This window comes from Balaenoptera physalus, assembly GCF_965194825.1.
Source record: "Balaenoptera physalus genome assembly, chromosome: 10".
NCBI lineage: Eukaryota > Metazoa > Chordata > Mammalia > Artiodactyla > Balaenopteridae > Balaenoptera > Balaenoptera physalus.
In genome coordinates, this window is record NC_138889.1 from 26,387,539 (window position 1) to 26,402,010 (window position 14,472).

Below are 14,472 nucleotides of genomic sequence, written 5' to 3' on the forward strand. Positions count from 1 at the left end.
AACGATCAAACCCTGATTTGTAGCTTTACTGATTTCAGGGGTATGTAAATATTCCCAATATGGCTGATTTCTACATGTCATCACTGCATGAGGAGTTAGGTAGAAATGCACAGTAGCACATATTATATATTAGTATTTCCACAATACAAATAAAAAAGACATAGATAACCTCAAGCACAGAGGTCATAATAATATGGGGTAATAATAATAAACTTCATATACATTAATAATAATAGTAAAATGTTGTAAAACAATGGAGATCTGATGTGTTTTGAGTACGTACTGCCCTCATTTTTAATGTTTGTTAATTGGAAGGTTATGTAATTTAACTTTTAATAATGACCGTGCTTAACACTGACAAATTTCCTGAAAATTTAACAATTGGCTCTTCTGATCCTGTACAAGCTGGCTTCAGCATACCACTGGATAACCCTTTATGTTATAAGCCACTTCACCTTGGGATTTGTTACCATAACGTTATTTAGCCTATCGTGGCTAAATCAGGGAGTGGTCAGTCCTATGGACAACAATAAGTCCAGGTGAGGGGGGAGGTCAGAGTAGTCTTCTCTGAAATGATGACATTGGGCAGTGACCTGAAAGAAGTGAGCTACTGAATTATGCAAGTATCTGAATGAAGATATCGCAGGCAGCGAGAACAGCAAGTGCAAAGGTCCTGAGGTAAGGACTTGCCTGGTGTGTTTGATAAAGAGCAAGGAGGGCAGTGTGGCCAGAGCAGAGAGCAAGGGATGGTGTAGGACAGAGGCTGAAGAGGTAGGAGATAAGTCAGTGGTATCCACAGCTAGATCACATAGGGTCTGTAGACTATGGTTAGAATTTTGGCTTTTTCTTCAACTAAGATGGAAAGCCAAAGGAAAATTTTTAGCAGAAGACTGACATGACTTTTAAGTTTTAAAATTGTCACTCCAGCTGCTGGGTAGAGAATAGACCAGAGCAGGGCAAGAGAGTAAGTAAGGGTACCAGTTAGGAGGCAATAAAGTAGATGAGACAAGATGGAGTGTGTGGAGCAAGCTGGATCCAGTGGAAGCAGACAGTGGCCAGATTCTGGCTCTGCTGAACATCAAACCGTCAAAAATAGATAATAGATTGGATGTGGGTTTGAGAGTGGCGTCAAGGATGACTTCCAGATTTGGGGGCCAAAACAATTGAAAAGATGGAATTGCCATTTACTCTCTAAAAGGAGTAAAGAAGAAGCAGAGTTTGGGGATGCAGACTCTGGTTCTGGACACTTTAAGTCTGAGATCCATGTGAACATCCTAGCGAAGATTTTGAATAGACTGAAGCTCGAGAGTCTGGAGACACAGGTAGGAGCTGGCCGCACAGAGCTTGGGTTTAAAACCCTGGCACTTGGTGAGGTCACCCAGGAATGAATATAGATGAAGAAGAGGAGAGAACAAAGCACGGAACCCAGAAAAGAAAATTCACAGGCAGCTCTATGTCAGGGAAGAAACTGAATGACTCTTTATCCGGCACTTAGAACAATGGCATTTACTCAGGGGGTCGGGGGAGGAACAAGCTTGCACTGACAAGATGAAAGACCATCTGATTGCATCTGATTCCAGGCTGTCCCTGCCATGTGCAGTCTCCTGACTATGCCTCTCATCTGTCAAAGCCTTGATTTTTGCTCATGATCTTCCGCTCTCCTGAAGCTCCTCCATCACCCTAGATGACTTCAGTGCTTTATGCAGACAACCCTTCCAACACACAGCTTGAACTCCTCGTCTCCAGAGACCTTGAACAACCTAATCCCTTGACCAAACCCCAGACCTGATCATCACCTCAGCCATCCAGCCTGAATCAGACATTCAGACGCATATTCCCTGCCCTCCAACACTGCCGTGGCCATCCAGCTCTCTCACTCAGCTACTCCCAATAAACCAGCGCTTTGTCCTTGTTGAGTCTGCTACTCACTGACTCCCAGATTTTTCCCTACTTGCTACATTCTCCCTCCCCCTCCCTCCGTATCCAGCTTCCATTCCCTGGTCCAGCACGTCAACCACTCATTCCCAAAAATCCAACACTCCTTTGCCTCAATGTTCTCACTTTGCGTCTCTCTTGTAAAACTTCAGCCCTGGAAAATCATCTGGCTGCCGGCTATTTGCTCACCCCTGGACAGCTGGCCACCTTTGGAGAGAAACCAGGTAATCAGTCACAATAGTACCAATACATAAGTCCCTCTCAACTAGACTCTGACACTAGCACTGCTTGACAATCTTACGGATATTTCTCAACAACTCGTTCATAGGCTACACACGTCTTCACTTTCCCCAAACCAACCCTTCCCTCAGCCATGCCTTCCATCTCAGCTTATGGTCTTGCTTCCTTCTTCTAAAGGAAAAGTACAGTTGGCAGGAAGGAACAACCTCAAGCACCCACACAAAACCTACAACCCCTCTGTCCCCTTCCCCTCCCCCCCACCACCTCTTGGCTCCCTTATAAGGAAGCAGCATTTCCCCTTCCTAAAGGCTATCTCCATCCCTGGGTGCTGGCCCTTCTCTCCGCCTTTCATGGGGTCTTTCTTCATCCATTCAAGATCCATTCAACAAACATCATTGAGCACTGCCCCAAGGCCATGACTGTTCTAGATGCTGGGGAAACAATGACCCCCCTCTCATGGAGCTTACACCTAAATAAACATATATCATGAGTCCAGGCTGAGTGCGGTGAGAAATATGCAGTGAGGAAAGGATGCTAGCAGGTCCCGAAGGAGGAATGGCTGTTTGATAAGGAGGAATCAGCAAAGACCTCTCCAAGGATCTGGCATTAAGCAGAGACCTAAAAACATGAAGGAGCATGTGTTCCATGCACCCAGAGCCTTTCTCGGCTGGCAGGGTTGCGTGGTGGGTCAAACTCTCGAATGAATATGAAATGAAATTTTTTTTCTAACGTTGAACTTAATTTCTCCTTCAATCTGCCATGCCATGGGGTGGTAGAAATGTAATCTCCAACAAACTAAGCCCTCAGCCCTCTCAGTGTTGCTGACATGACCCCTAATCGTGTTAATCTCCAAGCCCATCACAGTGATTTTCCCTTCATACTCCATGTGCCAGAGTTAGTGGAAAAAATTGTATTTCCTTAATTATGCCAGGCTCTTTCTCACTTACGGGTCCTGGCATGTCCAAGCATTTCTTACTTTCTCTGGAATCCTCTCCAGCACCCACAATGCCCACTAATCCTTTTTTCTTACTTCATCCTCAGGTCTCGGCTTAAATATCTCCTGACACCTGATCCAGGTTGCATACTCCCCTGTTCGATGTTCTCTCCAGGGCCAGTATACAGCTGGCACTCGCAAGTACAGTTGTATCAGGTTGTTAAAATATTGAAATGCTTCTTCACTGTTGTAAGCAGCTGCTGTCACCCAGCCCCTCACACAGGATCTTTCAGATGCCCCCAAGATCTCACAACCCAGGGGGTTGCACCTGACCCTGAAGAAGGTCCTCAGGGTTCTATTCTCGTGCTTTAGCTGGTGTCCACAGCTAACATAACCCCACACTTTTTTTAATGTCTAATTTAATGCTTCTCTTTCCCTCTGATTCTAAACTTCTCCAGGCAAGGTTCTGTGTCTATCTTATTCACTACTTTATCTTGGTGCCTCATAAAGCACCTGCCACGAAGTAGAAGGTTGGTATTTGCCGGCTTCATGAATCATGGAGTGAATGAATGCATGAATGAAGTGAACATAACTATATGGACACCAGCCATTGTTACCTGCCCATGTTCATGTGTATGTGTGTGTGTGTGTGTGTGTGTGTTTATGTGAGTGTATCTGTGTATGTGTGTGTGTGTATAAGTGCAAACAGGGTCTGTACCTGGCCAGGGAAGATGCCTTTGAACTTGAATCACACAGCAATGCCACTCAGTCTTGAAGAAGTCCACCCTAGGGACCAGGGAAGTGTCTGGTCACAGGGCTCATGTGTGGCTGGAAAGGGTCTGCTCTGCCTGTCCCAGTCCCTGATCACCTTCCTCCAGGCTGGTAACAAAGTCCAGCCAGTGAGCAGCCCCTCCACGATGGAAGCAGGCTGGGAAGACTCGGGTTAGGGGATCATGAAAGGCAAGAACATTGCAGCTGGGTCGACCCCATCCTGTTACTCAAACCCATGGTTATCTGATGGGCAGAACTGACCAAGCTAGCCCAGGGAACCTCCTTCTGTGGAATTTTCTCTAAGGGGAAAATCTCCGGGCTGGGAGGCTGGGAAGAGCAAACAGAAGGCAGGAGAACAGGCTGGTGTGGTCTGTGGAGGCCTCCCGGTCCCCAGGTCCAGGTGTCGGTGTGTTGGCCTGCCGGGGACAGCACCGTGCAGTTGCCTCTTCCTGAGCAGGTGAGCCCAGGCGCATGGCTGTCAAGCCCAGCCCAGAACAAGGAAACCCACAGGGTCTGTCTGTCTAGAGTGCTTCTTGTCATGATGGCCATCAGCAGCCTGCTGGAAACGCGACAGTGAACATGAGGAAGAAGCTCTGACGAGCTCTCGGGCTGAGAGAGGGTGAAACTTCTCAGGGATCCACACTTTGGAGCCCAGGGATCCAGCCCACAAGTCCTGCCATACTCCGTGTCCTAATGCTGAAGGAGGAAAGAAAGTGGGTCCTTAGAGACAAGAAGAGGGTCTCCCACGGGCAGCCACATCCGCCCCACCCCGCCCAGGCTGGGAGGTCAGTGGCGGCACTCGTCCGCAGCCACATTTGGTCGAGCTCCTCCATCATCCCCTCGGCCAGCCTTCTGGGTCTCCTGAGACACTGTATAAACTGCACATTCCTGGATCCCAGATCCTGAGGCTGCAGGTCTGGGGTGGCGGGATTCCATTGTAGCTGGCCCTGAGACCGCAGGTGGAGGAAGGCTGGAAGGCGGGTGTCTGGGGACCACCTCGCTTCAACATCAGGCGCCTGGCCTGAGGGCCCAGCCCGTCCAGCTAAGGGCAGGGAAAGGCTTCTTCAGGAGGCTCTGCGGTAGTGCAGGGACAGACAGGAAGGGCTGCAGACACAGTCGGGGGTCTGGAGTCAGCAAGACACTGCCCACGGCTCAGCACACTTCACCACACACGCTGGAAGGAAGAGCTAGCGTCCCAACGAGCCAGCCGCTTGAGACAAGGAGCAACCAAGATGATGTCGTGTCCGAGGAACAGATGTGAACTCCTGTACACTCCCTTAAATCCAACTACTGAAGCATGTGCTGACAGGATGGGGCTTAGCAGCAGAGCCTGTTTTTTGAAAAAGAAAGAAAAAGGAAAAAAAGACAATGGATTTTTAATTGGCTATAAAGTCAGCATGAGAGGTGATGCAATGTAGACATTCAATAATACTTGTGATATTGACACTGACTGTTGTATTTATTTTTGCTTCACACTTCTCGAATACTATGTCAGCCGCTGTTCTAATTAACTTAAATATTTACTCTGTTAGTCTTTATAATAATTCTATGAAGTAGATATTATTGTAATAAACCCATTTTACAAATGGAGAAACTGAGGCACAGAGAGGTTTCCTAACTTGCCCGAAGTCACACAGCCAGTAAAAAGCAGAGCCAGAATTTGAACCCAGTCATAAGGTACCCAGAGCGAGGAACACGTGAGCCAACACTCCACCTGGCCCTGGGCAGACCACACTTGTGGTACAGCTTTCATACCACAAGATCCCGCATCACATCCAAGAAGCACAGGCCAGTGGGGTGTGTCTAGGGCAGAACCACTGGAGGGGGAAGGAACGCAAATCCACATCTGAGGAGGAGCGTGGGGAGGAGGTATATATGTTTCACTTGAGGAAGAAAACCTGGGAGCAAGTGGGAGGGCGTGGGACTGAATACAGGAGACTTCAAGTGGCTGCCTTCACACATCTGAAGGCTTATCAATTAAAAAAGAGAATGGGTCCTGGGCATATATCCACAGAGGACTCTAATTTGAAAAGATACATGCACCCCAATGTTCACTGCAGCACTATTTACAATAGCCAGGACATGGAAGCAACCTATATGCCCATCAACAGATGAATGGATAAAGAAGATGTGGTGTATATATATATATATTATATATATATACACACACATATATATAATATATATATATATATATATATATATATATATATATACATACATACACACAATGGAATATTACTAAGCCATAAAAAAGAATGGAATAATGCCATTTGTAACAAAATGGATGGATCTAGAGCTTATCATACTGAGTGAAGTAAGTCAGACAGAGAAAGACAAATATCATATGATATCTGTCATATGTGGAATCTAAAAAAGTGATATAAATGAACTTATTTACAAAACAGAAATAGGCTCACAGATATAGAAAACAAACTTATGGTTACCAAAGGGGATATCTGCCATGGGGAGAGATAAATTAGGAGTTTGGGATTAACATATACATACTATTATATGCAAAATAGGTAAACAAGTACCTACTGTATAGCATAGGGAACTATACTCAATATCTTGTAATAAACTGTAATGGAAAAGAACCTGAAAAAGAATATACGTGTGTGTGTGTACGTGTGTGTGTGTATAACTGAATCACTTTGCTATACACTTGAAACTAACACCACATTGGAAATTAGCTATACTTGAATTAAAATTTTTTAATTAAATTCTTTAAAAAATCTAACAAGTAAAAGAAAGGGGGGTGGAGTGGGTGTCCCATGTGATACTCTTGTGGGCTCAAGCAGACCAGCATTATAGGGAACCTGGCTTTACAAACCAGAGGAACACTACTGTCTCAGAGCAGCCCTAGAAATGGACAGTCAGGTCCTTAATAGAGGCTGGGCAGCCACTCCTCAGGCACGAGGAAAGGAGATTGATGCATCAGATGCACAGATGATTCTGTTCAAATTCTCAATTCCTTTGATAGCAGTGACTCTGCGCTCCTGCCACCACTAAATGTGGAGGAAACAAATTGTCAACGTGATCACAGCCATCGTTCAAATTCACCTTTGGGGATAGACAGTTAAGTTCCAGATGGAGCAGAGGGGCTGGAGCCAGGAGGAGACAGGGCTCTCAGGAGGGTTGAGACTTTCCAAGACAAGTTTCACCTGACATTTTACCGGGACTTGTCTCCACCCCAAAGACGCTCCAAACTCGACCACACTCCAAGAAAAAAGACTGTGGCATTTCATTTACTTATTTGTTCAGTATTTATTAAGGTCGGATATTTATTGAGCACCCACTATGTGTCAGGCACTGAGCTGGGTACTGGAGGTACCGATAATGTCCCTGACCTGATGGCAAAGAGCCTGGCACAGTGGAAAGATCTGGACTCCAGAGACCAACATACCTTACATTGGACTTGAGGCGCTGGTATGTCCATGCTGTGCGACCATGGGCAAAGCACTTAACCTCTCTGAGTATGTTTTGCTTATATCTATAAAATGAGAATTCCTACCTCATAGAACTATTTGAAATTTAAAAGAGGCCTTGCAGTTGGCATGTAATAAATCAGTGTTAGCACCTACATTAGTCTGGGCTCTTAGCTACAAGCAACTAAAGCTGATTCTGGTGGATTAACCCCAAACATGATTTTACGAAAGGAGACTGAATGGCTCACACCATTGTGGGAGGCCTGGAGAACAGGGCTTTAGACCAAGCTTCCAAAAGCAATGCCCGTAACGAAACTGCAGAGCTGGCCTGATGAGAAATCTGCCACTACCCACTCTCCCCTAAGCAATGCCACATCCAGGTCAGGCACCTGGCCTTCAGCTGCTACCATCTGCCCTCCCCCCACCCCCACCTCCAAGAGAAAGCTGACGCCTCTGTACTCTCTGCCAGAAAAATGGCAGAACTTCTCTCCTCATGCTGTTCTCATCTCCAGGCTGGGTCTCACGTCCGTGAGTCTGGTCACAGGATTCTGGGTCTCACCTAGGACCAGTTGGTAGCGACAAAGAAGCCTGGGGGATGAGTTCTCAGGCTTCAACTTTTGTGGGGGGGTGGTTAGGACTCAGAAGGCTAGACCTTCCTCCAATAGAGCAAGGATGCTTGACAAGTGCTTGGCAACCTGAACATGATAAATGTCCACTGGAGTCCCCTACCCAGGCTATTCACCAAATACACACCCAGCCTCTTGGCAGTCCTGCAAACTCCTGGTGGAGATGCCCCCAACTCCCAAAGCTTCCCTGCCCTCACACTGCAAACCCGACACACCAAGGAACTGTGGAGATCCTTTGTGTGCATCGCATCTGTGTACACATGGCCCCCATCTCCAGCACAAGGGAGAGTCTCAAGCAGCAGGTCTGAGAAGGGCTGGGGACCCTGAGGTTCCTGGGAAAGCCCAGATGAGCAGGCTAGTCAAACTGGGACGGTGCTGGGACGGGAGCAGTATGGGCTAAGGCTGCCACCAAGTGGCCATCCTGAGAACCACAGGAGGACCAGACTTCACTCCAACCCCACTGCCCAGACAGAAAACCCCACCTCCCCTGGGGCATGGGAAAGGAGCCCTTCTCCTCTCCTCCCTCCTGAACTGTCTAAACCCACGAACTCCGAAGGAGATAATGACATCCAACATTGGTTTGGTACCCTGAAGTGTACAACATTCTTTCACGCAGCAATAATAATTACATGACAATATTATTGTTGCAGTAGCCATCGTAACTGAGGGCTTACTATATGTCATAAACTTTAAAATATCATCTCTTGACCCTCACAACAAATCTGTAGCGAACAAATGTATCTGCCCAGCTGGCTTTCATTTTCCTTCCTTCTCTCAACGGCACCTTTTTTGGGATGGGGGCAGGGGTCAGAGGGAGGATTCCCCTTCTGCTCTCAGAACTTTCATTGAAACTACTGGCAACAAGAAACTCTATTCTCACTGAACCCATGAGAAAAGGTGCCACCTGAGGGGAAAGCTTGCCCGAGGTGGAAACCAAAGCACAAGAAGCAGAGCAAATCTCAGTGACATGGGAGCACCCTGGATCCAGCCGTACCTGAAAAAGTCCTGGACTTTTCCATTCCACGAACCAATATATTCCCCTTTATTTAAGTCTAAGTAAACATTCTTTTTACTCTAAACCAAAAGAATTCTATTAATTCCTATTTAATAAAAGAAATCAGCATGTGGAAGTAGGGTGTTGGAACAGATCCAAAAATAAGGAATTGTCAAAGGCAAGGTAGTGAGGGACATTTATTCAACTCCATGTGCTACTCTGTTCTAGGCCCTGGATATCAAGTAGGCACCAGGACAGATAAGATCCATGTTCTCCTGAGCTAATTTTCTAGTGGGGAACTCCACAATCAACAAATTAGACAACAGCAGCTGGCAATACATGCCACCCAGAGAATTATAATGTGGTGATGTGACAGATTAGGACCAGGTGAGAACTTTAGATTGGATGGTCAGAGAATGTCGTGATGGAAATGCTTTCTGTCCACTTGGCTACTGTTTCCCAGAACTCCCTTCTATGTATAGTTCCAATTAGAGTTGGCCAAAAGAAGAACTTGTATGAGATTTGAAGGCAGAAGTGATGCAGTGCTCATTGCTTTATGGAGGACTTTTTGCCGTCAGCTGCAGGGATGGACAGACAAATGCAGAGAGGCTGGGCGAGTTCATCACGTCTTTGCTCTCCTGCACTCAAGTCCAGCTGACCGTCGGTGTCCTTCTGATCAACCACAGCCTCAAGCCGATTGCCAGACACTTGGCTGTAGAATACACAAAGGTAATAGCCTCCCATTGACCTCTCTGTGAACACCTCCTTCACAGACCCACAGACGTGGTGCCTTGTATTAGAGAGGTGGTAGTAGTAATGGAAAGTGCACGGGTTTAACATCTGCTCCGGAGGTGGACTTGCTAGGACTTGCTGGTGGAGAGAAAGAGAGGAATCAGGATGACTCCTAGGCTTTTGCCTTAAGCAAGAGGGTGGATGTTTGGTGCCATTTTCTGAGATAGGAGGGAGCATATCTAAGGAAATAAGAGTTCTATTTTGGACATTGTGGTACACTGAAAAAAAAAAACAGCCATGCTATTTTATTTGATTGAAAAAAATGGCCACAAAAAAATGGCTGCAGATTCTCCCAATCATAATCACAAACTTGCATAGAAGTTACAAAGAACTTTCTTTTTACTGTACCATTTGAAGATAAGTTTCTGACCCATGCCCCATTATCTGCACATATTTTACTATTTCTTACAATCAAGGACTTTCCCTCCCTTACTTTACCACAATCAAAACAGAAATCAAGAAACGAATGTTTATACAATACTATTTAATCTGCAGTCTTTATTCAAATTTCCCCAGTTGTTTCAATAATGATCTTTATAGCAAAAAATAATAATAATTTTGGTGTGTCTACCATTCACTCCAGAAACACACATCTCATTTAGTTTCCTGCTTCCCTAGTCCCCTTCAATCCGGAATATTCAATCTTTATTGTTTGCCATGATCTTGACTTTTTTTTTAAATATAAATTTATGTATTTATTTATGGCTGCGTTGGGACTTCGTTGCTGTACGTGGGCTTTCTCTAGTTGCGATGAGCGGGGGCTAGTCTTTGTTGCGGTGCGCGGGCTTCTCATTGCGGTGGCTTCTCTTGTTGCGGAGCACAGGCTCTAGGCACACGGGCTTCAGTAGTTGCAGCACGCAGGCTCAGTAGTTGTGGCTTGCGGGCTTTAGAGTGCAGGCTCAGTAGTTGTGGCGCACGGGCTTAATTGCTCTGCGGCATGTGGGATCTTCCCGGACCAGGGCTCGAACCCACGTCCCCTGCATTGGCAGGTGGATTCTTAACCACTGCACCACCAGGGAAGTCCGATCTTTACATTTTTGAAGGGTACAGTCCATTTCTCTTGAAGAATGTCTCCTGATTTTGGTTTGTCTGAAATTTTCTCACAATTAAATTCAGGCAGTCCCTCTGACAGGAACATCACCGAGGTGGTAATTGGTTTTCTCGTTGCACACTATAAGGTGACACACAATTTCCATTCTCCTGTATCTGATAGTATCCACTATGATCACTGGATTAAGAGGGTGTCTGCCAGGCTTCTCCACCGCAAAGTTCCTCTTCTCCCCTTTGTAATTGATAAGCCTCTGTTCATTCTTGTGGTACATATCATTAATTGAGGGCTTAATATGTGGACAGGTACTTTAAAAATTTGTAAATATACCATGCCCCATCAAACTTTCTATAGGTTTATCCTTTATCTGTATCTATGTAGACTAACGGTTTTCTTTTTTTTTTTTTTTCAGCAAATTGTTGCTCTCATTATTTATTCTGATGCTCCCTTGTCTGGGAGCGCATTCAAGCTAGCTTCTGTATCATTTTTTACAAGATCCCATCATTTTTTGAGTACTTCATTGCTTTCTGGAAAAAAACGTTCCGGGATCATCTTGTACTTTCTCCACCTGAGAATGTGAAGCAGCCATTTCTCCAAGGAACCCTGGTTCCAAGGTCTGTAGGCAAGGGGTGCTGTTGTTCCCAGGCCTTCTCAGTGGACACACGTGCACGCGCACGTACACACACGCACACAGATGCCTTCCTCTCACTTCTCCAGCGCCACCTCCCCATGTGGACATCCTCCCCATCCTGCCTGGAATGTAACGTCCCACACCAGGCCAGGCTGCTCCCCACCACACCCTCTTCACTCGGCACAAGCTCTGATACCCTGCACTGGCCCATTCCTCTGCCAGATGCCCTTGACCTCACTTAGGCTCTGACACCCCAGGCCAAGCCACTTCCCCCAAGCAGCAGCGACCCTACTTCTCCATCTGACTTCTGCTCTCACACTGTGTCAGGTCACCCCCCCGACCTGGGGTGGATGCCCTTTGCGTGCCACTGGTGCTCGGATTCCCCAGGCCAGGCTGTCCTCCATCCCGCGCACCTCACCCATACGTTCTTCATTCGAAGGCTGATTCCCTACTTCTGGCTGCTTCTTCCCAGGAATGCCTTCCTCACAACTGCTGGGGCTCAGACACCTTTCTCTGAGCCACTGCAATGGGTCTACCTCTAATGGCTTCAGCACTGAAGTGTTCAGGAAGGGAAGGGAAAGGGTAAAAGCCCTTTTGAAGTTTCCAGAATGTTGCTTTGCTGGAGAAATTTCAAGTCCAGAAAAAATAAAGGCTTGTGATTGCTGAAGCCCTAGGCCAATTCTAAATTCCCCGGCCCCACCTCCATCCCTGTCCCGCCGTACAAGTGGCAAATGAGCTTTTAATGTGCACAGACCCCAGGAAGGAAAAGTCCTCTGATGCCCTTCCCAGATGAGGTCAAGGAGCAGAGTTGACAAGGGATAGCTTTCCAGGGGGTGTGACTGGGGGCTTGTTGAGGAATGTACTCCATTCCCCAGGAAGGGACGACGTCACATTCCCGAACTGCAAGGTGGGATATAGTGTATGGACCAGTGACCACAGTGGGGTCACACATCATCAATGAGGATTTTCAGTTGCAGTTATCCGATGACTTTCGGATCATTGTGACACACGAGGCACACAGGGTTGATGACATTTATTATTTAGCTACAGGTTGTGGGACCATGAGGACTCACACCTGGACCTGACCAAAGGGCGCACATATCACTCAGAGAGCCCTGACCTGGGGCTAAATCCAGAAGTAGATGGCTTTGGACCATCTTCCTTTGGGAAGAAGTGAATGAGTTGGTGTCTAGTGGTATAAGGGGGAGCATTTTTCAAATTACTACTTGGGAGGAAAGACGTGTAGAGTGCTGGGTAGACAAATGATGAACTCTAGTGGAATTGTTTTTCCTGCTCAGCATCTGTTTCCCTTTCTTATCATAACAACACCCTGGTTTCCTTTGGGGGAATTCACCCTTCCTCACTTTCTGTCTGTATGGATTGGGTAGGGTGGACCGTGGCTCTGGGGATGGCCATGTAACCCTGGCCTGGCCAGTCAGCATATTCCATTCCTGACCTCATGATTATTCAGGTGTGGACAAGTTACCCAATCAAGCCACTGAGAGACAATTCTGGGTTTTGTGGGTTGTTTTGTTTTGTTTTTCTGGAATGATGCCAACAGAGAAAAGCAGGGCCGAAATGGGAACATAACCTAAGCCTTAATGATGTCATTTGAGACCTAGAATCTTACCATGACCAAAGACAGAGTTTTCATTTATGAGCCAGTAAATTTCTTATTTGAGTTCTAAATGGATTTCTGTTACTTTCATTAAAAGAGTCCTAAGGCAAATTCTTTGGGGAGCAATTTTTACAGTATTTTACAGATGAGGAAACTGACACCCAAAGAAGCTGAGTACTTGCCACAGGTCACATAGATGATGTGATGGTTAGTCTTATGTGTCAACTTGGCTGGGCCACAGTGTCCAGTTAACATAATGCTAATCTAGGTGTGGCTGTGAAGGTATTTTGTAGATGTGGTTAATATCTATATTCAGTTGGCTTTTAGTAAAGGAGAGTCCCTTCATCTCATCAGTTGAAAGCCCTTTGAGCAAAACCAGAAGTTTCCTGAAGAAGAAAAAATTCTGCCCCAAAATGGCAGCATCCACTTCTACATGAATTTGCAGCCTGCCGGCCTGGACTTGGACTTGCAAACCCCAAGTTGTGTGAATCAATTCCTTAAAGCAATATCTATCTATCTATCTATCTATCTATCTATCATCTATCTATCTATTATCTCTCGTCTATCTATCTAATCTATAATCATATCTATATTTATATCTATATCTATCTCCTATTGGTTCTGTTTCTCTGGAGAGCCCTGATACAGAGTGGTAAGTGGCAGAACTGGAACTTGAATCCAGATCCGTTTGACTCTAATTCCAGTGCTCTTTACGTCTCACAATTAAAGTTGCTTAAGAAAAACAGTCATGTGGGAATGTAGATTGATACAGCCACTATGGAGAACAGTATGGAGGTTCTTTAAAAAACTAAAAATAGAATTACCATATGACCCAGCAATCCCACTACTGGGCATATATCCAGAGAAAACCATAATTCAAAAAGACACATGCACCCCAATGTTCACTGCAGCGCTATTTACAAGAGCCAGGGCATGGAAGCAACCTAAATGCCCATCGACAGATGAATGGATAAAGAAGCTGTGGTACATATATACAATGGAATATTACTCAGCCATAAAAAGGAATGAAATTGAGTCATTTGTTGAGACATGGATGGATCTAGAGACTGTCATACAGAGTGAAGTAAGTCAGAAAGAGAAAAACAAATATCGTATATTCATGCATGTATGTGGAACCTAGAAAAATGGTACAGATGAACCGGTTTGCAGGGCAGAAGTTGAGACACAGATGTAGAGAACAAACGTATGGACACCAAGGGGGTAAAACCATGGTGGCATGGGGATGGTGGTGTGCTGAATTGGGCGATTGGGATTGACATGTATACACTGATGTGTATAAAACTGATGACTAATAAGAACCTGCAGTATAAAAAAAAAAAAAAAAAAAGAAAAGTCTTAAAAATATGTCACACTTAGTCATTCCACTTCTAGGACCTTATTCTACAGAAGTAATCCCAGTGGACACAGAGACGTATATACAACGTATTCACATTG

General features: G+C 45.7%; 1 protein-coding gene across 13 annotated transcripts in view; it reads right to left on the reverse strand.

Moving 5' to 3' along the window:
- Window positions 1-14,472, reverse strand: part of LOC309636357 (centrosomal protein of 78 kDa-like) — a 22,000-nt gene continuing 7,528 nt past the window's right edge. For 11 of the 13 annotated variants that reach the window (XR_014249967.1, XR_014249968.1, XR_014249969.1 and 8 more), the window contains one exon: window positions 1-5,210. Coding sequence is in view for 4 of the 13 variants with exons in the window: in XM_082409526.1 (XP_082265652.1) it covers window positions 5,043-5,210 (168 nt within the window). In the remaining 9 variants the exon portion in view is untranslated. Of the gene's footprint in view, window positions 5,211-6,086; window positions 14,338-14,472 lie in introns of those variants that run through there. The other 2 variants (XR_014249974.1, XM_082409524.1) reach the window with 2 other exon arrangements.